Source organism: Aquarana catesbeiana, linkage group LG09 (assembly GCF_042186555.1).
Source record: "Aquarana catesbeiana isolate 2022-GZ linkage group LG09, ASM4218655v1, whole genome shotgun sequence".
Taxonomy (NCBI): domain Eukaryota; kingdom Metazoa; phylum Chordata; class Amphibia; order Anura; family Ranidae; genus Aquarana; species Aquarana catesbeiana.
This window is the reverse complement of record NC_133332.1, coordinates 34,476,315-34,500,224: the sequence shown is the minus strand read 5'-3', so window position 1 is coordinate 34,500,224 and position 23,910 is coordinate 34,476,315. Positions and strand designations below refer to the sequence as shown.

At 42.9% G+C, this 23,910-nt stretch overlaps 1 protein-coding gene across 1 annotated transcript in view; it reads right to left on the bottom strand.

Moving 5' to 3' along the window:
* The window catches only part of LOC141107492 (class I histocompatibility antigen, F10 alpha chain-like), a 152,663-nt gene that overhangs the window by 26,005 nt on the left and 102,748 nt on the right, over window positions 1–23,910 (bottom strand). The window contains exons 3-4 of the mRNA XM_073598262.1: window positions 17,866–18,144; window positions 1,078–1,356 (exon numbers count right to left, since the gene is read on the bottom strand). Coding sequence (XP_073454363.1) covers window positions 1,078–1,356; window positions 17,866–18,144 — 558 coding nt within the window. The remainder of the gene's footprint in view (window positions 1–1,077; window positions 1,357–17,865; window positions 18,145–23,910) is intronic.

Here is a 23,910-nt window from a genome sequence, read left to right as displayed (position 1 = left end):
TCACCCATGAACAAGAAAATATGGACTCCGTACCAGTTTAGACAGCATGCACAAAGAAGTTATAAAAAAATAGAATTTTTATTTATACAAAAAAAGATAAAAATAGGATATCGCAGTACAACATAACATATTAAGCAAAATCCATACCAGAACATTGTTTAAAAGTACAAGCTAACAATACATGTGTGTCACTAATATTTGAAGTACCCCACTAAGGAGAACAGAGGTATAGTGGGTCCTCACAGATCATGTATTCCTCAACATGTTTCACGGAACTATACCGCTTCATCAGGAGAATAATATTAATGGACCCACACACAGCCGGGGCTCGAAGCACTGCCAGTGTTCCCCTATGGTGGATGTGGGGGACATATCCAAGTTGTAGGGTAGTATTGCTTACTTTACCAAATATATTGGCAAGCATCCAAGGGGGACAAAGGAGACAGGAATTTGGACAGTATGCATGGTCCCCTACAAATATCAAGGCCTAGCAGGGCACCTTTGGACTTCAACTGGAGCCACAAATTGAATGCAAAGTCTAACTGTCCACTGTTAAGGGTGTGCCCCCCTGGAGTTGGCTTCCACAAAGCAGTGGAAACCAGCTTCAGGGGGACACACCCTTATAGAGCATATTTTCTTGTTCATGGGTGATCAGAAGGGGACTGGTCTCCAATTCTAGTTCCTTTCAAACATTTTTTGGATGATGGTACCTCCAATTTATCCTATGTAGTTAACCCTATCAGAGGCCACATTTTTGAATTAGTGCAACATGATGATGCTATGCCAATGACATGAAGTTTCTGTAAATTTCTACAGATTACCATACACATACAGATCTTGCATTGTAAATGGATTCCAAATCTCAACAAATCACCGACCACCCAGAGTGCTGGAAAATGCTATCCCAGACACTTCTCTAAATTCTATTTATATATTTATTTCAGCACTTTGTTTTGCTTCTTGGTTGCAATCATTGTCATTAATTTAGTAACACAAACACAGCTGGCTTATTACAAAGAATGTTTCCGTTTTAGCATTACTTGTGATAATCCGACAGTAGAGGTTCTCCATACTCACCCCATATCACACTGAGAGTCTCATCACCCAGACTGCTGTGATCCACATGACAGGAGTAAGTATCTCCCTCCCTTGTTGGCACTTCCACACTGACTCTGATCTGATAGGTGCCATCAGGATGGGGGAGAATTGGACTCATTTCATCTGAAGGAACATCATCCTCCCCATTCCTCACCCACTTCACCTCCACAGGACGGGGGTGAAATCCGTACACCAGGCACTGAAGTCTGGTCACCCCATCCGACTGACGATGACCCCACACCTTCACCTCTGGGGGCACTGAGAGAGAGAGAGAGAGAAAGAGAAAACAATATATGTGATCTACTGATAAATGTAATCAATGTTCCTCCTGTGAGATGAATGTGGACACAAATGATGATCTCCAGAATAAGGACACGAGGCCACAGTCACCACCATTCACTATAATAGAAGATGAGCTGGAAATGATGTCAGCAGAGTATAGATACATCAACACAGAACACAGTCCTGAGGACATTCCTATATAAGACTATTCATACAAGAGATCCAGGAGGAAACAATCAGGATGATGTAACATGGCAATTCAAAGAGTATTGATTGAAAAAGTGCAGAAACCTCCATCAACCAATCAGATTTTGCACTTTGAAGCATTCAGAACAATAAAAGATGAATACTGATACAGGTTGCTGCACGTCACACATTGTGAAAATTAGCATTGTAGAATCCAGAATCAACAAAACTTCATTTTTTCTAGTGACAGAATCATTTATAGATCTCAAAGTGTATGTAAACCCCCCGGTGCTCAACCTGTGGCCCCTTTGGTATATGATGTACGACCCTCAGTAGTCTGTAGTGGGAACACTGATGAGGGTAATAACATTGGTCTCTACTAATCTCATGAATCAGGATCCCAACTTTGTATTCTCTTGTGTAACACATCCCTAGCTAAGAATGTATCCTGTCCTCACTCTCTGGCCCTCATTTCCTCTATTAGGTCTGCAGTGTGACAGTTCTCAAGCATTACATGAATTGAACATTATGTGTGGCCCTTTGGTGATGTCAGGGGCCACATTTGAGGCCCTCTTTAGCTCATAAGTTGACAACCACTGATGTAAACCCTAAAGCCCCGTACACACGGATCTAAATGTTCAAGAGACAACGGCCGGTGTTCTGCCGAGAAAGTTCCTCTCGGCGGATAAGGACCCCCCTCTACTGCACAGGCGCAGCGCTTGCGCAGTAGGAGGTGGCGGAAATAGCCGAAGGGTAATAGAAGAGAAATCAGCTGTACACGGCGCCTGTAAAAGGGCCCCTTGCAGGCTCACTTCGCTCGCTATGCTTTGCTCGCCACGCTTCGGGCATGGCCTCGCTTCACTCGGCACTTTTTTATTCCCCCTCTAGGTCCACTTGGATGGTGGGGCTTCAGCCTGGACCCAGGGCGCAGGCGCCGTGTACAGCTGATTGAACTTTTTCATCTTCGGCTATTTTTGGCAGCTCCTAGTCATTTGTACTGTGCAAGCGCTTTGCCTGCGCAGTACAAGGGGGACCTTATCCGCCGGGGGGAACTTTCTTGGCAAGACACCGGTTCAAAAAATAAATGGCCGACAATCGGCCCGTGTGTATATCGTGCATGCTGGAAAATGAGCAGCTTACCGACTCCCGATCAGCACTCTCAGCCAATGGTGGAGAGCCCTGATCGGAGTGTTCTGTTAGAACACAACAGCTCAGTGGGGGAAATCGATGAACCAAACTTGCATGGTTAGTACAGTGTCTCCAACCGGAGCTGTCAGTTTTTTTTCATGCAAAAAAAACCCAGTGTGTACCGGGTATAAGGCTTAGCTTAACCACTTGCCGACCAGCCACCGCACTGTGGCAGAATGGCACGGCTGGGCGAACCGATGTTATGTCATTTCTCCCTTGGCCACTAGGGGCGTGCGCGCGTTCACTGCTCACCAATGGAGCCGATGCGAGTGCCCGGCGGTCACAATCACTGCTGACACACAGAGAACGGGGATCTGTGTGTGTAAACACAGAGTTTCCGGTTCTCTGAGGGGAGAAGAGACAGATCATCTATTCATACAGAGTATGAACAGCGATCTATCATCTCCCCTACACAGTCCCCTCCCCCTTCAGTTAGAACACACACAGAGAACACAATTAACCCCTTGATCGCCTCCTAGTGTTAACCCCTTCCCTGCCAGTGACATTTTTACAGTAATCAATGCATTTTTATAGCACTGATCGCTGTATAAATGCCAATGGTCCCAAAGATGTGTCAAAATTGTCCAATGCGTCCACCATAATGTCGCAGTCCTGATAAAAATCTCAGATCACCGCCATTACTAGTAAAAAAGAAATCATAATAAAAATGCCATAAATCTATCCCCTATTTTGTAGACGCTATAACTTTTGCACAAACCAATCAATATACGCATATTGCAATTTTTTTTACCAAAAATATGTAGAAAAATACATATCGGCCTAAACTGAGAAAAAAATGTTTTTTTATATATTTTTGGGGGATATTTATTATAGCAAAAAGTAAAAAAATAATGTGTTTTTTTCAAAATTGATGCTCTTTTTTTGTTAATAGCGCAAAAAATAAAAACCGCAGAGGCGATCAAATACCACCAAAAGAAAGCTCTATTTGAGGGGAAAAAAAGGACTTCAATTTTGTTTGGGTACAGCGTCGCACGACGGCGCAATTGTCAGTTAAAGTGACGCAGTGCCAAATTGCAAAAACTTCTCTGGTCAGGAAGGGGGTAAAATCTTTTGGGGCTGAAGCGGTTAAACCTTCTTAGGCTCTATGCACACTGGGCTTAAAAAAATGCCAGTTCCCTTGGCACAAAAGACATTCATATAGAGCATTTTTGTACACATGTTGAGCCGAGTTTCGGAGAGTTTAGTGTTTTTTTCTGCCAGAAAGCTCCAATAAAAAATGCAAACCAGAAGGGTTTTTTCTGCCTCTAATCGCTGAGCTCAAAATATGCTCATATATCTCATCGTCCTCATGTGTATGGACACATAGGAGAACATTGAGCTGCTTCTACAGGCAGAACACAAAACTCCTGTAGAAGCAGTGATTTTTAAGTGCAGTGTGCATGGAGCCTAAAGCTGCAAAAGCAGTCAGAGGGAGTTGTAGACAAGCTGCAGCCACAATGCAAAAATTGAACCCCCATCATGATCAACGAGCAATACTCCATTAAAGCGGAGTTCCACGCAAAAAATGGAACTTCCGCTTTTCTGAACCCTCCCCCCCTCCGGTGTCACATTTGGCACCTTTCAGGGGGGAGGGGGGTGCAGATACCTGTCTAAGACAGGTATTTGCACCCACTTCCGGCATAGACTCCCATGGGAGTCTATGCCTCTTCCTGTCCCTCCGCGCTGTCTCCTGGGAAACACACAGGTCCCATGAGATAGCGGGGACCAGTTACTACGCGCAGCGTGACTCACGCATGCGCAGTAGGGAACCGGGAAGTGAAGCCGCAAGGCTTCCCTTCCTGATTCCCTCACTTAGGATGGCGGCGGCAGCTGCCGAGAGTCGAGTGATTTATCGGCGTCGGCTGCCGACATCACTGGACTCTGGGACAGGTAAGTGGCCATGTATTAAAAGTCAGCAGCTGCAGTATTTGTAGCTGCTGGCTTTTAATTTTTTTTGGGGTGAACTCCCTCTTTAATGTGACCTATTCAAGTGAATAAAGCTGCCAGAGTTTCCCATCAACCATACAATGTACAGGGTTGCAGTGTGGTGAAAGCTTTACTGGAAGTGAGGAGGAGATATATCACCTCCCAGCCAAACAATCTCTGAAAAGTATTCCACTTCAGATCCACAGATCAGCAGAGCAATACTTTTCATAGACTGATTGACAGTTGGCGGGGAGGTGAAATGTATTTTAAACATTGACATATTTTGTATCTATTTACTTCAACATCATCTTTTATATTTTACTAAAAATGGGTATTATATTCTGTTTGTATGCACTAAAATATGCATTAAAGTGATTATTTTTTCTCAAAAATTTGCATTTGATATACGGCTATGCAAATATTGTGCAACATATAAAATTGCATCATCCAGGGGCGCATGCGCGCGGCTGGAGATGGCGGACGCTTGAATCTGCAGCTCCGCTCCACGCTGGCATAACTCCGCCGATCCCTGCTCATAGCGGTCCCGCCCGCACTCGCCACAGACCCGGTCCGACTCCCGACACGATTGGGAGCCGGTATAAACCCCCCAAAAACCGCTATTCAGCCTTGAAGCGGCAACAGGAGGAAATCCCTGGAGGGCGCCCAGACGACCAAGATGGCGCCGGCACCGCCGCCGACACAGCGTGTGCAACGGATCACACAGGATCCCCCACACATCCAGCCTGGAGAAGCCCTGTTAACAGCTGGGACAGGTGAGCAGGCTGATTACTCCACTCACCACACTGTACCATCACCTGCAGGAGATCTATTTTCTTCCCAGAGCTCTGAAATAGACAAAGCCTTTTGTGAGGCAATGCTCAGTCAGGGAAATATGGAAGACAGTCCTCCCCCCACACCCTGTCTCTCTAATGCCTCACCACTGGACTATCCAGGGGACCCAACCATAATAGCACGCTTTTCTGCATTGCTAGACCAGGGGCTAGAGAAAGCGACTAAACGCATTACAGCTGATCTGAAGGGTGAATTCCAGGAGCTGGGAACTCGCATAGGAACCATAGAGTCCAAACTAGATGAGACCATCGCCAGAACTAACCAAAATACCGACTGCATTGAAGTTGTACAACAACGTTTGGAAGAAGCCCTTAATAAAATTGACGATTTTAGAATACGCGGGATCCCTGAGTCCTTCGCGGACTCAATGGCGGTGAGCAAAGAACTGATCTCTCACTTATTACCAGATCTCCCTTCCCATAAATTAGAGCTGGATAGGGCTCACAGGGCTTTGGCTGAGCCCCGCGCTGATGGTTTGCCACGTGACATCATTGTGAAGCCGCATTATTATTCAGTTAAGGAACAGGTGATGTTCAAGGCCAGAGAAATAACGGATCTTCATCTCCGTGAACACCCTATCCAAATCTTTGCAGATATCTCTCCCGCTACTGTCCAAAAACGCAGGGCACTCAAACCGCTACTACAGCCTCTTATAACAAATGGCATTAAATACCACTGGGCCTTTCCTTTCCGCCTGGCATTCACCTACCAGCGCAAGAAACACTCATTTTCCACTTTTCAGGAGGGCGAAGCGATGTTGAAGAGGCTGGGCTTGATCTCCGTGGAACACAAGGATTCCCCGCGTCCATCACAGCCTCGTACTCCCCCAGACAGGTCACCCAAGTGCCCCCTCTCACCAATCTGGCGCTCAACTAGAAGCAAGGCTAAGCTGAAAGCTAAACCCCCTTGAGAATGATGGATACCTTTCTGCTTCATAAACCTACCTTTGTGACAATTGTCACCATTTTACTCTCTATGTTGATCCGTGGGCGGGATCAAAGTTGAATCCGTTTTAGAAATTTTTTATATAACAATTTATTTTTGTTTTTTGTGTTTTTTTTTTGTTTTTGTTTTTTTACAGTTATAAAACTCCCTTGGTTAAATTGGAGGTCAACTTTATGGGTATACCCCAATACCGAGCCATTCCTCTACCAATAATAATGACAAGTTGACTCTCCACTGCACTTCATCTACTAATTCACTAATTTGAATCTTGGGACTCCCTTAATGTGCTATTAGTATGTGCTATGAACATTTATAAATATATTGCAGGGTTTGGCGGAGGCCAGTTGTGGCAGTCATTCGCCTTGTTTGCTTCCGATCCTCCCACTGTGTGGCAGGGCCGAAACCAAACTGGGTACAGGGTCCATCGACCCGGTACTACTTCCAAAAGGAGTAGGGGAGATTTCCCCATTGGTTTACCATGTTTCTACAATTACGACTGGTACAATTGTATACTAGCTCTCTACTCTTTCTGAGTGACTCTCCCTTGGGTCACTCACCCTCATTTCTTCTCTCTACTAATTTTTCCACTAATTTTCCTGTATTTTTTTTCCATTTCGCTGCGATCCCACGGCTCCGGGCTCTGGCCGCCCCATTGGCTCCGTCTCTCGAGGAAAGATGCCTCATGACTTTCTGGGAACTGGTAAGTGATAACCTTTTTTCCCTTGTGTATCATGGCAACCACTAATTAGAATCACCCCTTTGGATTTATTTCTCATAATGTACAGGGCCTGAATGCGCCAGTTAAGCGCAGAATGGCCTTCCAACATTATAAATCACTTAGGGCCGATGTGCTATTTCTTCAAGAAACGCACTTCTCTCCAACTTATAACCCTACTTTCTTACACCATTATTACCCCCAATTCTACTTAGCGAACGGACCCGGGAAAACTGGAGGGGTGGCCATTTGTTTTTCTAAGCGAGTGACCTTCTCATTGGAGAAGCTTGTGGCTGATCCAGAGGGCCGTTTCCTCATGGTGGTGGGTCATCTGGAGGGCAATTTAGTTTCTTTAATCTCATATTATGCTCCGAACTCAGGGCAATTGCCCTTCTTTCGGAAACTTTTACACAAAACGACCCCGGAACTACAGGGCACAGTCCTGTTTGGGGGTGACTCTAATGTGGCCCTAGACTCCATACTTGATAAGACGAGGCGGCTCTCAACTCCCCGGAGCCATTTCCCAAAAATCGGCTTTAAACTGGCCAAAATGTTACACTATCATAATCTAATTGATCTATGGCGGGAACTTAATCCATCCAAGAAAGACTACACCTTTTACTCACACGTCCATAACACCTATTCTAGAATAGATCATTTTTTCACGGTTTCACCGGCAGTCTCCGTATTCCACACTAGTAAAATAATAGACGTGACGTGGTCTGATCACTCAGCAGTTTGGACAGCGTGTGACTCCTTACAATGTTATTCAGGCCCGGCCCCTTGGAGATTGAATGACTCTTTACTCAGTAATCCCTCAATCTGCTTTGATATCGAACAAAAGATCACAGAGTATTTTGCTCAGAATGACCCTATGGACACTTCTGTAGTGAATACTTGGGCGGCACATAAAGCAACTATCAGGGGATATTTCATTCAGACAGCCTCAAGGCTGAAGAAAACCTCTGATTCAATAATTAGTCAAAGGGATCGCGAGCTGTCCAACCTGGTAACCCGACACAAAAACAATCCTGATCTGGATCTAAGGACTCAGATTGACTCGGCTAGATTGGACCTAAACCTTTGTTTAACAACCAGGGCAGAAAAAAACCTTCGATGGACACAGGCAAAATTTTATACCCAAACAGATAAGCCGGGAACACTGTTGGCACGCAGACTGACTCCCAGGCCTCGTCGCAGGACAGTCCCAAAGATTAGACAACCTGACGGGTCCCTTACACAAAATCCGCAAAAGATACTAAATCTTTTCCATTCTTATTTTACCTCCTTATATAAAGAGCCGGAGAATTTACAACCTGGTGCTATAGATGATTTCATTAAAGACCTGCCTCTCCCATCCCTCTCTGACTCACACAAGGAAATAATGGATGAGGCCATCACTTTGGAAGAGGTAATGTCGGCAATAAAACAAGCTCATGCCTCAAAAACTCCAGGTCCAGACGGGTTCTCCGCCTCTTACTATAAGAAATTTGCCCAAATATTAGCACCCCACTTATTGGAATTTTTCATGGCCCTGCGTGATGGGGCTCACTTGGGGGGAGACCTAAATAGAGCCAATATCTGCCTAATACCAAAGCCTGACAAAGACCACAGTGAGGTGACAAATTATCGCCCTATATCGCTTATTAATGTGGATTTGAAATTATTAACCAAAATTTACGCTAATAGACTTAATACCTTCCTAGCAAAATATGTCCATATAGATCAGGTGGGCTTTGTCCCGGGGCGACAGGCGGCAGATCAAATCCGCAGGGCCGTAGACATTATATCTCTGCTCCACTCGAATTGGGATGGATTAGGAACCAGACGGGGAATGTTGTTGTCATTAGACCTTCATAAGGCCTTTGATTCCCTTTCCTGGCCTTTTTTGTTTCATATTTTGAAAAAATGGAATTTTGGATCTAAATTCCTCTCTCTATTATCGGTACTGTACTCTACCCCCTCAGCTAACATTGTAGCTTTTGGCCACAAATCAGATCTGCTACAAATTAGAACAGGAACCAGGCAAGGCTGTCCCCTTTCACCACTCTTATTCATAGTTGCTATAGAAACAGTGGCGATTGCCATCAGGTCTAATCCTAATATACATGGTGTATACAGTAGAGGCAGAGATCATAAATGTGCATTATTTGCAGATGATCTTTTATTATTCATCACAGATCCTATTACGACCCTGCCTAACTTGGCTTCACTACTTTTTGACTTTGGAATAGTATCAGGCCTGAAGGTCAATCAGTCTAAATCAGAGGCAATGGATATTAATCTACCTACCTCAACCCTGACCTCTGTACGCGCTTCTTTTCCATTTAGGTGGTGCAAACAGGCCCTCCCCTACCTAGGTGTAAAACTCACCCCAGACATATCTACTCTATACAAGGCTAACTACGCCCCTCTTCTCTCTTCCACGATGGAGGACTTAAAGAATTGGCAGAACCATAGTCTTTCTTGGTTGGGCAGGATAAGTACCGTCAAAATGATGACCCTTCCTAGAATTCTTTATTATTTTAGGTCCCTTCCGATTTCAGTTCCTACAACATTTTTTAAAAAACTCCAATCATTAACTTTCAAATTCATCTGGAGCCGGGGAGGTTGCAGGGTGGCTCGATCTTCCTTGTATGTCTCAAAGGGACAGGGTGGATTGGGGGTACCACACTTTTTGCGTTACTATAGAGCGGCCCAGTTGGCACAACTTTACCAAATTTATTCTACATCCTATCGCCCTGATTGGGTCAACCTAGAGGCACAAGCGAGCTCCCCTCTCCCTATGGACCTTCTAATGTGGTTGCCTTCTAAGGAACGCAGAGCCATTCTGAGCCCCTCTCTATCTCACTCACTGAGCCTTTGGGATAGGATGTGCAAAATATACTCTCTTAGGTCACCACACACTCCAGTTGCCCCCATTTTTGGGAACCCGCACTTTCCCCCAGGACAACATCCACAACAGTTTGCTTGGTGGATCAATAAAGGCTTGTACAAGATAGCACATTTTATAGATCATAAGGGCATCAGAAAACCCTCCTATTTTCGAGACACTCTAGATATGCCCCCGGCCGAGTCCTTTCGACTCTCCCAAATCACTTATTACTTACATTCACTATGCAGAGACCAGGGGGACATCACCACTAGAACGCCCTATGAAAATAAATGCCTAAGAGGGCCTGAAACGAGAGGTAGTATTTCGGAGTTATATGTTCTACTAACAGACCAGGGCTCTAAACTTCCCTACCAATTATCTTGGGAGGCGGACCTGGGGGAGACGATTGACGAGGACATTTGGTCCAAGTGGTCAGCCATGGTACACAAGGGAATTCTGAACACTTCTCTAGTAGAGGCGAACTATAAGGTATTGTCACGATGGTATCTAGTTCCGACACGGATAACCAAAATCTACCCAGATGCATCGCCTCTCTGTTTCAGGAGGTGTGGCCAAGAGGGCACAATGCTCCACACCTGGTGGACATGTCCGAAGGTCAAGAGATTTTGGATAAGACTTTTTAATTTGGTTTATTCAGTGACTGGAGTGAACATACCTAAAAATGTTAAGACGGCATTATTCTCTGATCTCTCGAGCGAACTACCCAGGCATCTCAGATCCCTTATCTTTTTTATCCTCCTAGCAGCTAAGATAACCATAGCGCGAGCATGGAAAACCCCCCTGATAAATTTGGCATTAGTTAAAAACAAAATTTCGTGGATCATGATAAATGAAAAATTAACTAGTATTCTTCGCGACCAACAAGATAGATTTGAAAGGGTTTGGAACCCTTGGATTAGGTACCTCCAGTCGCCGTGAGGGACGGGGGGGGGGGGGGGGGGGGCAGCGGCTTGGAGCGTGGAGATCGTTTGCACACTCTACTTCTCCTTTTCTTTTCTTTTCTTCCTCTTCTTTCTTTCCCCCTTTCCTTTTCTTCTCTTTCTACATACAAACTATTACTTTGTCCCCACAGTGGGGTTATCATACGCATGACATCGGGCTCTACAGTATATTAATCCTAGAGTATACCTAATACCTAAGTTTTCTGTTATAACCCCAAGTTGGGAAATTGAATTATATTACATGACAGTCCCTCTTCGGGGAATTTCACTGTAATATCTTCTATGTGTGTTAGGCGTCTTAGGTGCCTTAGCACAGTTATATAATGAGCCATTCACGCTAATTTGAGATTCACTATTGTAATATTACTGTTGACACAAAACCTGTATCAATGTGAACCTTGTTATCTGTTAAAATTTGATTTCAATAAAAACATTGGAAAAGAAAATTGCATCATCCACAACTGTATTCTCCAGGGCCTTTTCTTTCAAAAAAATTACATTATTTGGGGGTTCCAAGTCATTTTATTTTACATACATGTGAAAATGTTCTAAATGTCCCCATATGGCAAATAGTTATAGCAGAAGGTTTGGGGTTTAAAGAGGAGCTGCAGTCTGCACACAATTTTTTTTAATAAAAACATCTTTGCCATTCTGAAGCTTCCCTCCAACCACTTTGCATATTATTTTATATTTACTGCGATTCTATACTTGCCAAATATGCTGCAGAAATCTCCCTCCACTGAGTCTGGCTGCAGTCATTTTAAATGTGGGCAGCTGAAGCTGCTGCCTGTTCACTTCCTGGATTTACACAGACACACCTACAGCTCTGCAGCTCTCATTGGCCCTCTTATGACTCATCCCCCCTTCCCTTCCTGGCAAACTCTCACAAGAGTGAGAGAGAGAGCTGTGCATAAAGTCATAAGCCTAGGCTAATGACCAGACAAGAAACAGGAAGCGGGTTATATAAGGTATTTACTGGCAGAAAAAAAATGTTTTACTATCCAAAGTTAAAAGAGAAGTATTTTTTTTATTTGAGATTCATACTTACCTAGGTGGATGCGGCATCTGTCCCTCTGTGTGGTGTGTGTATACAGTGTATATAGAGTGTGGTGTGTGTGTAATGTGTGTATACAGGGTGTGTGTATATATGATGTAGTGTGTGTATATAAGGTGTAGTGTGTATACTGTGTATACAGGGTGTAGTGTGTATGCATATATAGGGTGTGGTGTGTGTGTATACATAGTGTATATAGGGATGTAGTGTGTATACAGTGTATATAGTGTGTGTGTATAGGATGTAGTGTGTGTATAGGGTGGTGTGTGTGTGTGTATACAGGGTATAGTGTGTATACAGTGTGTATAGGGTGTGGTATGTGTGTATACAGTGTATATAGGGTGTGGTGTGTGTGTGTGTGTATACAATATATATATAGGGATGTAGTGTGTGTATATAGGGTGTGGTGGGTGTATATAGAATGTGGTGTGTATACAGTGTATATAGGGTGTGGTGTGTGTATATAGAGTGTATATAGGGTGTGTGTATATAGAGTGTGGTGTGTGTGTTTGTGTGTATATATAGGGTGTTGTGTGTTTATAGGATGTAGTGTGTGTGTATATAGGGTGTATATAGGGAGGTTTGTGTGTGTGTGTGTATATACAGGGTGTAGGGTGTATACAGTGTATATAGGGTGTAGTGTGTGTGTGTATATAGAGTGTGGTGTGTGTGTGTGTATACAGTGCATATAGGGTGTAGTGTGTGTGTATATAGTGTATATTGGATGTAGTGTGTATACAGTGTATATAAGGCGTGGTGTGTGTGTATATAGGATGTAGTGTGTATACAGTGTGTGTAGAGTGTGGGGTGTGTGTATACAGTGTATATAGAGTGTGGTGAGGGTGTGGTGTGTCTGTATATAGGTTGTGGTGTGTGTACATAGTGTATATAGGATGTAGTGTGTACATAGTATATATAAGATGTAGTGTGTATATAGGGTGTAGTGTGCGTGTATACAGGGTGTGGCGTGTGTATACAGTGTATATGGGGTGTGGTGTGTGTGTATATAGGATTTAGTGTGTGTATAAGGTGTAGTGTGTATACCGTGTATATAGGGTGTAGTGTGTATGTATATATAGGGTGTGGTGTGTGTGTATACAAACTGTATATAGGGATGTAGTGTGTATACAGTGTATATGGTGTGTGTGTGTGTGTAGGATGTAGTGTGTATACATTGTGTATATAGGGTGTGGTGTGTGTATATAGAATGTGTTGTGTATACAGTGTGTATAGGGTGTGGTGTGTGTGTGTGTTTATAGAGTGTATATAGGGTGTGTGTATATAGGGTGTAGTATGTATATAGAGTGTGGTGTGTGTGTGTGCTTGTGTGTATATATAGGGTGTTGTGTGTATATAGGATGTAGTGTGTGTATATAGTGTGTATACAGTGTATATAGGGTGGTGTGTGTGTGTGTGTATACAGTGTATATAGGGCGTAGCGTGTGTATAAAGTGTATATTGGATGTAGTGTGTATATAGGGTGTGGTGTGTATACAGTGTATATAAGATGTGTTGTGTGTATATAGGGATGTAGTCGGTATACAGTGTGTTTGTGTATACATTGTATATCCACTTTAAGACCAGCCTCGTTTTGGATTTTAGGTGTTTACAAGTTTAAAACAGGTTTTTTTTGCTAGAAAAATTACTTAGAACCCCCAAACATTATATATTGTTTTTTTTTCTAACACCCTAGAGAATAAAATAGCGGTCATTGCAATACTTTTTTTTGCACCGTATTTGCGCAGCGGTCTTCTAAGCGCACTTTTTTTTGGAAAAAAATCACTTTTTTGATTAAAAAAATAAGACAACAGTAAAGTTAGCCCAATTTTTTTTATATTGTGAAATATAATGTTATGCCAAGTAAATTGATAACCATCATGTCACGCTTCAAAATTGCGCCCGCTCTTGGATTGGCGTCAAACGTTTACCTTTAAAAATCTCCATAGGCGACGTTTAAAAAATTCTACAGGTTGCATGTTTTGCGTTACAGAGGAGGTCTAGAGCTAGAATTATTGCTCTCACTCTACCGGTCGCGGCGATACCTCACATGTGTGGTTTGACCACCGTTTTCATATGCGGGCGCTACTCACGTATGCGTTCGCTTCTGCGCGCGAGCTCGTCGGGACAGGGCGCTTTAAAATTATTTTTTTTTTTATTATTTATTTTACTTTATTTTATTTATTTTTTCACTGTTTTAAAAAAAAAAAATTTGGATCACTTTTATTCCTATTACAAGGAATGTAAACATCCCTTGTAATAGAAAAAAGCATGACAGGTCCTCTTAAATATGAGATCTGGGGTCAAAAAGTCCTCAGAACTCATATTTAGACTAAAATGCAAAAAAAAAAAAAAAAAAAAAAAAGTCATTTAAAAAAATGACACAAAAAAAATTGTGCCTTTAAGAGAAGTGGGCGGAGCTGACGTAATGACGTTGCTCCGGCCGTCCTATGGTATGGAGATGGGTGGGGGCCATCTTAGCCTCACTCGTCTCCATACTGAGGAAGGGAAAGGACCCGATCGCCTCCGCCGCTACCAACGGCTCCGGTAATCAGCGGAGGGTGCGGGAGAGCGGCGGGAGGGGGGGTGGCACCTCTCCCGCCGCCGATAATGGTGATCTCGTGGCGAACCCGCCGCTGAGACCACCATTATCGTGTACAGAACCGCCGGCCCTAAAGATGGATACCTCGGTTGTGGCAGCAGCTGCTGCCGTTACCGAGATATCCATCTTTAAAAAAATGACGTATATATACAGTGAGCGGTCCGGAAGTGGATATAGAGTGTGGTGTGGGTGTAGTGTGTATACAGTGTATTTAGGGTGTAGTGTGTGTGTGTATATAGGGTGTAGTGTGTATACAGTGTATATAGGGTGTAGTGTGTATACAGTGTATATAGGGTGTAGTGTGTGTGTATATAGTGTATATTGGATGCAGTGTGTATATAGGGTGTGGTGTATATACAGTGTATATAGGGTGTGGTGTGTATACAGTGTATATAGGATGTGGTGTGTGTATATAGGATGTGGTGTGTGTATATAGGTATGTAGTTGGTATACAGTGTGTTTGTGTATACATTGTATATAGAGTGTGGTGTGTGTGTGTGTGTATATAGGGATGTAGTGTGTATACAGTGTATATAGAGTGTAGTGTGTGTGTGTGTGTGTAGTGTGTGTATACAGGGTGTGGTGTGTGTATATTGGATGTAGTGTGTATATAGGTTGTGGTGTGTGTGTACATCATGTATATAGGATGTAGTGTGTACATAGTGTATATAGGGATGTGCTGTGCATACAGTGTATATAGTGTGTAGTGTGTATATAGGGTGTGGTGTGTGTATACAGTGTATATAGGGTGTAGTGTGTGTGTGTATACAGGATGTAGTGTGTGTACATAGTGTATATAGGGTGTGGTGTGTGTGTATACAGTGTATATAGGGTGTTGTGGGTGTATATAGAATGTGGTGTGTATATAGGGTGTGGTGTGTGTATAAAGGGTGTAGTGTGTGTGTATACAGTGTATATAGGGTGTAGTGTGTGTGTATATAGAGTGTGGTGTGGGTATAATGTGTATACAGTGTATATAGGGTGTAGTGTGTGTGTGTATAGGGTGTGGTGTGTGTGTGTATACATTGTATATAGGGTGTGGTGTGTGTGTACATAGTGTGTTTATAGGGATGTAGTGGGTATACAGTGTATATGGAGTGTGGTGTGTGTGTATACAGTGTATAGTGTGTGTGCATACAGGTTGTAGTGTGTGTATATAGAGTGTGGTGTATACCATGTATATAGGGTGTGGTGTCTGTATATAGGGTTGTAGTGTGTATACAGTGTATATAGGGTGTGGTGTGTGTATATATAGGATGTAGTGTGTGTACATAGTGTGTATATAGGGATGTAGTCAGTATACAGTGTAAGTGTGTGTATACAGTGTATATAGAGTGTGGTGTATATAGGATGTAGTGTGTATACATAGTGTATATAGGGTGAAGTGTGTGTGTGTATACAGTGTATATAGGGTGTGGTGTGTGTGTATACAGTGTATACAGGGTGTTGTGGGTGTATATAGAATATGGTGTGTATAATGGATGTAGAGTGTGTATAGAGTGTATATAGGGTGTGTTGTGTGTATAAAGGGTGTAGTGTGTATACAGTGTATATAGGGTGTAGTATGTGCGTAGGGTGTGGTGTGTGTATACAGTGTATATAGGGTGTGGTGTGTGTGTACATAGTGTTTATAGGGATGTAGTGGGTATACAGTGTATATGGAGTGTGGTGTGTGTGTGTGTATACAGGGTGTAGTGTGTGTGTGTATATAGAGCGTGGTGTGTGTATACAGTGTATATAGAGTGTGGTGTATACCGTGTATATAGGGTGTGGTGTCTGTATATAGGGATGTAGTGTGTATATAGGGTGTGGTGTGTGTGTGTACTGTATAGAGTGTAGTGTGTGTATCCAGGGTGTGGTGTGTGTATTTGATGTAGTGTGTATATAGGTTGTGGTGTGTGTGTGTACATAGTGTATATAGGGATATAGTGTGTATACAGTGTATATTGGGTGTAGTGTGTGTGTGTATACAGGGTGTGGTGTGTGTGTGTATATAGGATGTACATAGTGTATATAGGGTATAGTGTCTATATGTAGTGTGGTGTGTGTATATAGGATGTAGTGTGTATACAGTGTATATAGGGGGTGGTGTGTGTGTGTATACAGCATATATAGGGATGTAGTGTGTCTATAGGGTGTATATAGAATGTGGTGTGTGTGAGTATATAGGGTGTGGTGTGTGTGTGTATATATAGGGTGTAGCGTGTGTGTATATAGGATTCAGTGTGTATATAGTGTATATTGGATGTAGTGTGTGTATATAGGATGTAGTGTGTATACAGTGTATATAGGGTGTGGTGTGTGTATAGGGTGTGGTGTGTGTATATAGGGATGTAGTGTGTGTGTACATAGTGTATATAGGGTGCAGTGTGTGTATACAGTTAATATAGGGTGTGGTGTGTGTGTATACAGTGTATATATGGTGTGGTGGGTGTATATAGAATATGGTGTGTATACAGTGTATATAGGATGTAGTGTGTATACAGTGTATATAGGATGTAGTGTGTATACAGTGTATATAGGATGTAGTGTGTATACAGTGTATATAGGGTGTGGTGTGTGTATATAGGGATGTAGTGTGTGTGTACATAGTGTATATAGGGTGTAGTGTGTGTATACAGTTAATATAGGGTGTGGTGTGTGTGTATACAGTGTATATATGGTGTGGTGGGTGTATATAGAATATGGTGTGTATACAGTGTATATAGGATGTAGTGTGTATACAGTGTATATAGGATGTAGTGTGTATATAGGATGTAGTGTGTATACAGTGTATATAGGATGTAGTGTGTATACAGTGTATATAGTATGTAGTGTGTATACAGTGTATATAGTATGTAGTGTGTATATATGATGTAGTGTGTGTATATAGGGTGTAGTGTGTATACAGTGTATATAGGATGTAGTGTGTATACAGTGTATATAGGATGTAGTCTGTATACAGTGTATATAGTATGTAGTGTGTATATATGATGTAGTGTGTGTATATAAGGTGTAGTGTGTATACAGTGTATATAGGGTGTAGTGTGTATACAGTGTATATAGGGTGTAGTGTGTATACAGTGTATATAGGGTGTAGTGTGTATACAGTGTATATAGGGTGTAGTGTGTATACAGTGTATATAGGATGTAGTATATATAGTGTATATAGGGTATGGTGATAATAATGATGTATACAGTCACCTCTTCTCTCCAGATCTTCTCTCCCGTACTCTATGAATTGTTTGAGCTCCTCCATACATTGATTCTCCAGATAATTCTTGTTTCTCTCCCCCATTCTGATCTCCGGACTGTTCCATCTCTGTGTGGTGATCTGAGCCTCATTCATGGTCGGGATCCAGATCCCTCTCTGTGTGTCCAGAGACATGAATTCTCTCCCATCATATCCGTGCTGATTATACCCCTCAGTGGTGCCGTCATCTCTCAGCTCACAGCCGTACATACTCTGTACAATATGGATCCCTGCAGAGAGAAGAGGAAGATGTGACCTGGGATCAGAGGAAGTGATGTGTGTAATATGTGATGATGGAGGAGGTGATGGTAATGTGTGGGGGGAATTTTTCATATAATGTGTATGTGGATTTTATATATATTCTCTCATATTACTTGTGGCCCATAAGACATGTTTTCTGTGTGTAATATATGACTCCTGTGTTCTCCTTTCCCTGCCCCCATCATCTGCCCCGATATCTGTCATGTGACCTCAGACCGCCTCCCAGATCAGCAAAAGAGAAAGTCCTAACAAAATATCCGTATTACCAATGAATTCATAGCTCTTATTTTGTTAATATCAGAAATGATACTACAATGTAGGACTCGGACATAACAACTCCTATTCATAAAAGGAATTAATAATGACCCAACACCACATTCCTCTGACAATCTCCTGAGGAAGCGTCCATTCCTCCATGACACACATAACCATCATCCTCTCCTCCTTCTCTATACACAGGACACGGGCTGTAGGGTTCTTCTTTAGTTTTTACCCCCTGGGGGTCCGTCTATTAATCCAGGCAAAATACATTTCCTGGGAGTTCTTATCAGCACCCCCCAGACTGACATCAGACGATATTCAATCGATTTTGTCAAAGAAGCCGAGTGGAAAATTGTTGGCCAAACAGCCCCAGCATCCAATCAGATGAAGGCATTGTTTATGTATCTTGAGAGTCAGGGCCCCAGCAGGTGATTCTGTTAGGCCCCTTTCACACTGGGGTGGGAGGTGCATTGGCGGTAAAGCGCCGCTATTATTAGCGGCGCTTTACCGTCGTTTTAGCAGCGGTATTCGGCCGCTAGCGGGACGGTTTTACCCCCCGCTAGTGGCCGAGAAAGGGTTAAAAACCACCACAAAGTGCCTTTGCAGAGGCTCTTTGCCGGCGGTATAGCCGCGCTGCCCCATTGATTTCAATGGGAAGGAGCGGTGTATACACCGGTGACCGCTCCTTCACCGCTCTGAAGATGCTGCTAGCAGGACTTTTTTTCCCGTTCTACCAGCGCACCGATCCAGTGTGAAAGCCCTCGGGGCTTTCACACTGGAGACACAGCAGCGGCTGTTTTGGGTCAGTTTGCAGGCGCTATTAACACAACAGCGCCTGCAAACCGCCCCAGTGTGAAAGGGGTCTTAGTAGAGAAATTAACCCTCAGACTGAAATAAAGAGATCTTTACATGTATGGTGAGTGGAGGATAGGAGCTTTGTACTGTGTACATCCCTGAATACATCTTATATTGTACATGATTCACCATTATCACTTATTATTGATAGGTTTTCACTTTGCCATGGAATATGATTTTTATAACTGGCTTCATCTTATATCTATAAAAGGTTTAGATGCATTATAAACCTTCCTACCTGCACCTGTGTGTTGATCATGTAGTTTCATTGTGTCATTTGTTGTCTTTTACTCACAGCCTATAGTACAATAAATCTTCACATTCTGGTGTCAGCTGTTTATGTATTCAAACATGAAGCATGTGATATGGCACTGCACAGGTTAATGCATGATCTCTGTCTGTAGTGTGAGAACTGACACTTCCTGTGAGGAAACTAAATATCCCACAATCCCTGGGTCACTCAGTCTAGAGCTCTGCATGTGAGAGCTAATTAGATCTGACAGCTACACACAGGCAGAACATCCACAGACACAGAGAGCTCACTCTTGCAGATGGAAAATTTGTTTTTGTTACATTAGCACTCCCACTTTTAGGATGTGAGCGTATGGCAACGCATGCACTGGACAATGTAATCTGCAACAGGAAGTTGTGTTGTCCCTTTGGTGATTAGAGGCAGAGAAGCACAGGGAATATAATTACACTGCTGTAATTGTGATACCATAGCTCCCAACTGTCCCTGATTTCAAGGGACCGTCCCTGATTTGGAGCAATGTCCCTCTGTCCCTCATTCCTCCTCATTTGTCCCTCATTTTGGTCTGATCTATATAGTTGTATATAAAATGCACTTTTTATCTATCAAAAAGTGTTTCCCAGTGCTAAACCCTTCATTTGATTTCTAAATTGCTGCATTTGTAAATTCCAAAAGCCAATATAAAAGGAATAGGGATGAGCCGAACACCCCCCCGGTTCAGTTCGCAGCAGAACTTGCGAACAGGCAAAAAATTTGTCAAAACACGCGAACACCGTTAAAGTCTATGGGACACGAACATGAATAATCAAAAGTGCTCATTTTAAAGGCTTATATGCAAGTTATTGTCATAAAAAATGTTTGGGGACCCAGGTCCTGCCCAGGGGACATGGATCAATGCAATTTTTTTTTAAACTGCCGTTTTTTTGGGAGCAGTGTTTTTTTAATGCTTAAAGTGAAACAATAAAAATTAAATATTCCTTTAAATATCATGCCTGGGGGTTGTCTATAGTATGCCTGCAAAGTGGTGCATTTTTCCCATGTTTAGAACAATACCACAGCAAAATGACATTTCTAAATGAAAAATTGTCATTTAAAACTGATCGTGGCTGTAATGAATTGTCGGGTCTCGGGAATATAGATAAAACTCATTGAAAAAAAGAGCACCCCGAACCAAAATTAAAAAAAAAAATTATGTGGGGGTCCCCCTAAAAATCCATATTAGGCCCTTCAGGTCTGATGTGGAAATTAAGGGGAACCCTGCGCCATATTAAAAAAAATGGCATAGGGGTCCCCCCCCAAAAGTGAGACCAGACCCTTCAGGTCTGAACGGCCCCGTGGCATCAGAAGATGAATGGACATCGCGATAGAAGATGAATGGACATCGTGGGAAATTTTTATTTTTTTAATAAAGGACTTGTCCCAAGCTTTCTCTTGTCTTTTTTTTTTTACTATTTTTGACACTATTTTTGTGAAATGGTAGTTACCAATTCACACGGGGGGGGGCCAGATCTGGGAGTCCCCTTGTTAATGGGGGCTTCCAGATTCCGATAAGCCCCCCGCCCGCATACCCCCACAACCACCGGGCAAGGGTTGTGGGGATGAGGCCCTTGTCCCCATCAACACGGGGACAAGGTGCTTTGGGGTCAAACCCCAAAGCACCCTCCCCATGTTGAGGGCATGTGGCCTGGTACGGTTCAGGAGGGGGGTGCTCTCTTGTCCCCCCTCTTTTTCTGCGGACTGTCAAGTTGCGTGCTTAGATAAGGGTCTGGTATGGATTTTGGGGGGACCCCTACGCCATTTTATTTTTAAATTTGGTGCACGGTTCTCCTTAATTTCCATATCAGACCTGAAGGGCCTGGTTTGGATTTTAGGGGGACCCCCCGCGCAATTTATTCTTTTAATTTTGGTTCGGGGTTCCCCTTAATATTCCTACCAGACCCAAAGGGCCTGGTAATGGACTGGAGGGAACCCATGCTCTTTTTTTCAATGAGTTTTATCTTTATTGCCAAGACCCGACAATTCATTACAGCCGCGACCAGTTTTAAATGACAATTTTTCCTTTAGAAATGTCATTTTGCTGTGGTACTGTTCTAAACACGGAAAAAATGTGCCAATTTGCAGGCATACTATAGACACCCCCCGGCACGATATTTAAAAGAATATTTCATTTTTATTGTTTGCATTTTGTTTGCTGTTCGGCGAATAGTTGAACACCCGATGTTTGAGTCGAACTTATATCGGGCTCATCCCTATAAAGGAATAGTAGTGGTTAAAAAAAAGCACTTGTGGGTTTAACCAATCTTGTTTTTTTTTGTACAATTCTCCTTTAAGGGGTGTGGCAAGGGGTGTGTCATATGCTTGCATACTTTTGCTGATAGGTGTCCCTCATTCTCATCTCAAAAAGTTGGGAGGTGTGTGTCACCTGTGGACATGCGCAGAAGTGACATTCAAAAAGTGACACTGAAAACAGAGAAAAAACACCTAGTGCTCTCTGTCTCCTAGAAAAATGTGCCTTTTATTAAAAAAAACACACTAACATGAAATCTGATAAAACCCAGCCTGACTGGGAAGCTGCTCCTGGTGGCCACTGTACACAGGCAAGTGGTGTCTCTCACTATGCAGTAGCATCTTCCGGGTAGCACACCAGCTCAGCCTTTCCTTCAACAGTTTCTTTGTCCCCCTACACATTACACACCGTTTTACCACAATTTTCTTCTATGTCCCATTCACACTGCAATAAAATGCAGACATGCTGCATTGTATAGCAGTCCACCGTGCTGTATCACACAGCAATGTACAGAAACACAGCACATCACATTGCTGTACATTACCGTGAATGAAGTGTATGTTTTGTACACTTCAAATAAAGTTTACATAAAAAAAGGAGCTGTGTAATGTAATGTGGTGTGGTGCATGTAATCATGCACCACACTGCCCCCTATCGCAGCCGGTAACAGAGAATTGCTCCGGCAGGTCTGCATTGCTGTGTGAAATCACCCTTATGCCGCGTACATATGATAGGATTTTCTGACAACAAAATCCATGTTTTTTTCCCAACGGATGTTGGCTCAAACTTGTCTTGCATACACACGGTCCCACAAATCTTGTCGGAAATTGCAAATCTCAAGAACGTGGTGACGTACAACGCGTACGACGAGCCAAGAAAAATTAAGCTCAATAGCCAATGCGGCTCTTCTGCTTGATTCTGAGCATGTGTGGCACTTTGTGCGTCGGAATTGTGTACACACGATCTGAATTTATGACAACGGATTTTGTTGTCGGAAAATTTGAGAACCGGCTCTCAAACTTTGTGTGACGGAAATTCTGATGGAAATTTCCGATGGAGCCTACACACGGTCGGAATTTACGACAACAAGCTCCCATCGAACATTTTCCATTGGAAAATCGTATTGTGTGTACGGGGCATAAGAGTTTTATGGTTTGGGGTATTTTGCTATGTCTTATCTTAGTTAAAAAAAAAAAATTCATTGGTAGTGTACTTACTTTTGTGTGGACTTTTCTATTCTCTTTTGGTAAACTGGGCTCCAGCCTGCACACCCAGTGATAATCTATACACGTACAACTTTCTGCCCCTGTAGAAGAGCACACTGCCCTCCTGGAAGTGGACATTTCTGTTGTCCATTTAATACATTATAGAATTATACACAAAAGGGAATCTGTCATCTATAAGGCTCCATTCACACCTGAGCATTCTGAATCGCGGCAAAATGCCCGACGCCTTTGAAATGCCACTATTTCTCAATGGCACCCCAAGTGTGGGACACGCAGCAAACAAAATTGCGGGATGCATCACCCAAAAGAATTTCTTTTGGGCGACACGCATCTCGCAATTTTGTTCGCATGGTTTTGCTGCGATTTGTCATGCGACAATCGCAGCAAAATCGCACCAAATATGGGGTGCCATTGAGAAATACTGGCATCACAAAGTGTTGCGCATTTTGCTGTGATTATGAATCGTGGGGAGGATCGCTTTTGGAATGCCCAGGTGTGAATAGAGCCTTAAATCAGTGACATGAACCAAGTGTCTTCATACAACACAGCAAAACCTTTTATATAATTAGTGTTTTATTTCCTTCTGCAAACACAATACTCTATTAGGCCTCATTCACACTACTACTAAATAATGCCATCTACACTGGGTCTTTCTGCCAGGACCTGCCAGCATGAAAAATGCTCATTTTGGTGTGTAATTTATACACATTTACAGACATGATGTTTAGAAGTGTATTCACCTAAACTCATTCTGTGTTTTTTCTGCCCATGTGAATGAGTCCTCACTGTGCTCATTCATATTGGGCACTTCTATCAAACTACTATAATACACGGGTTCATATGTGAGGTGCAGTAT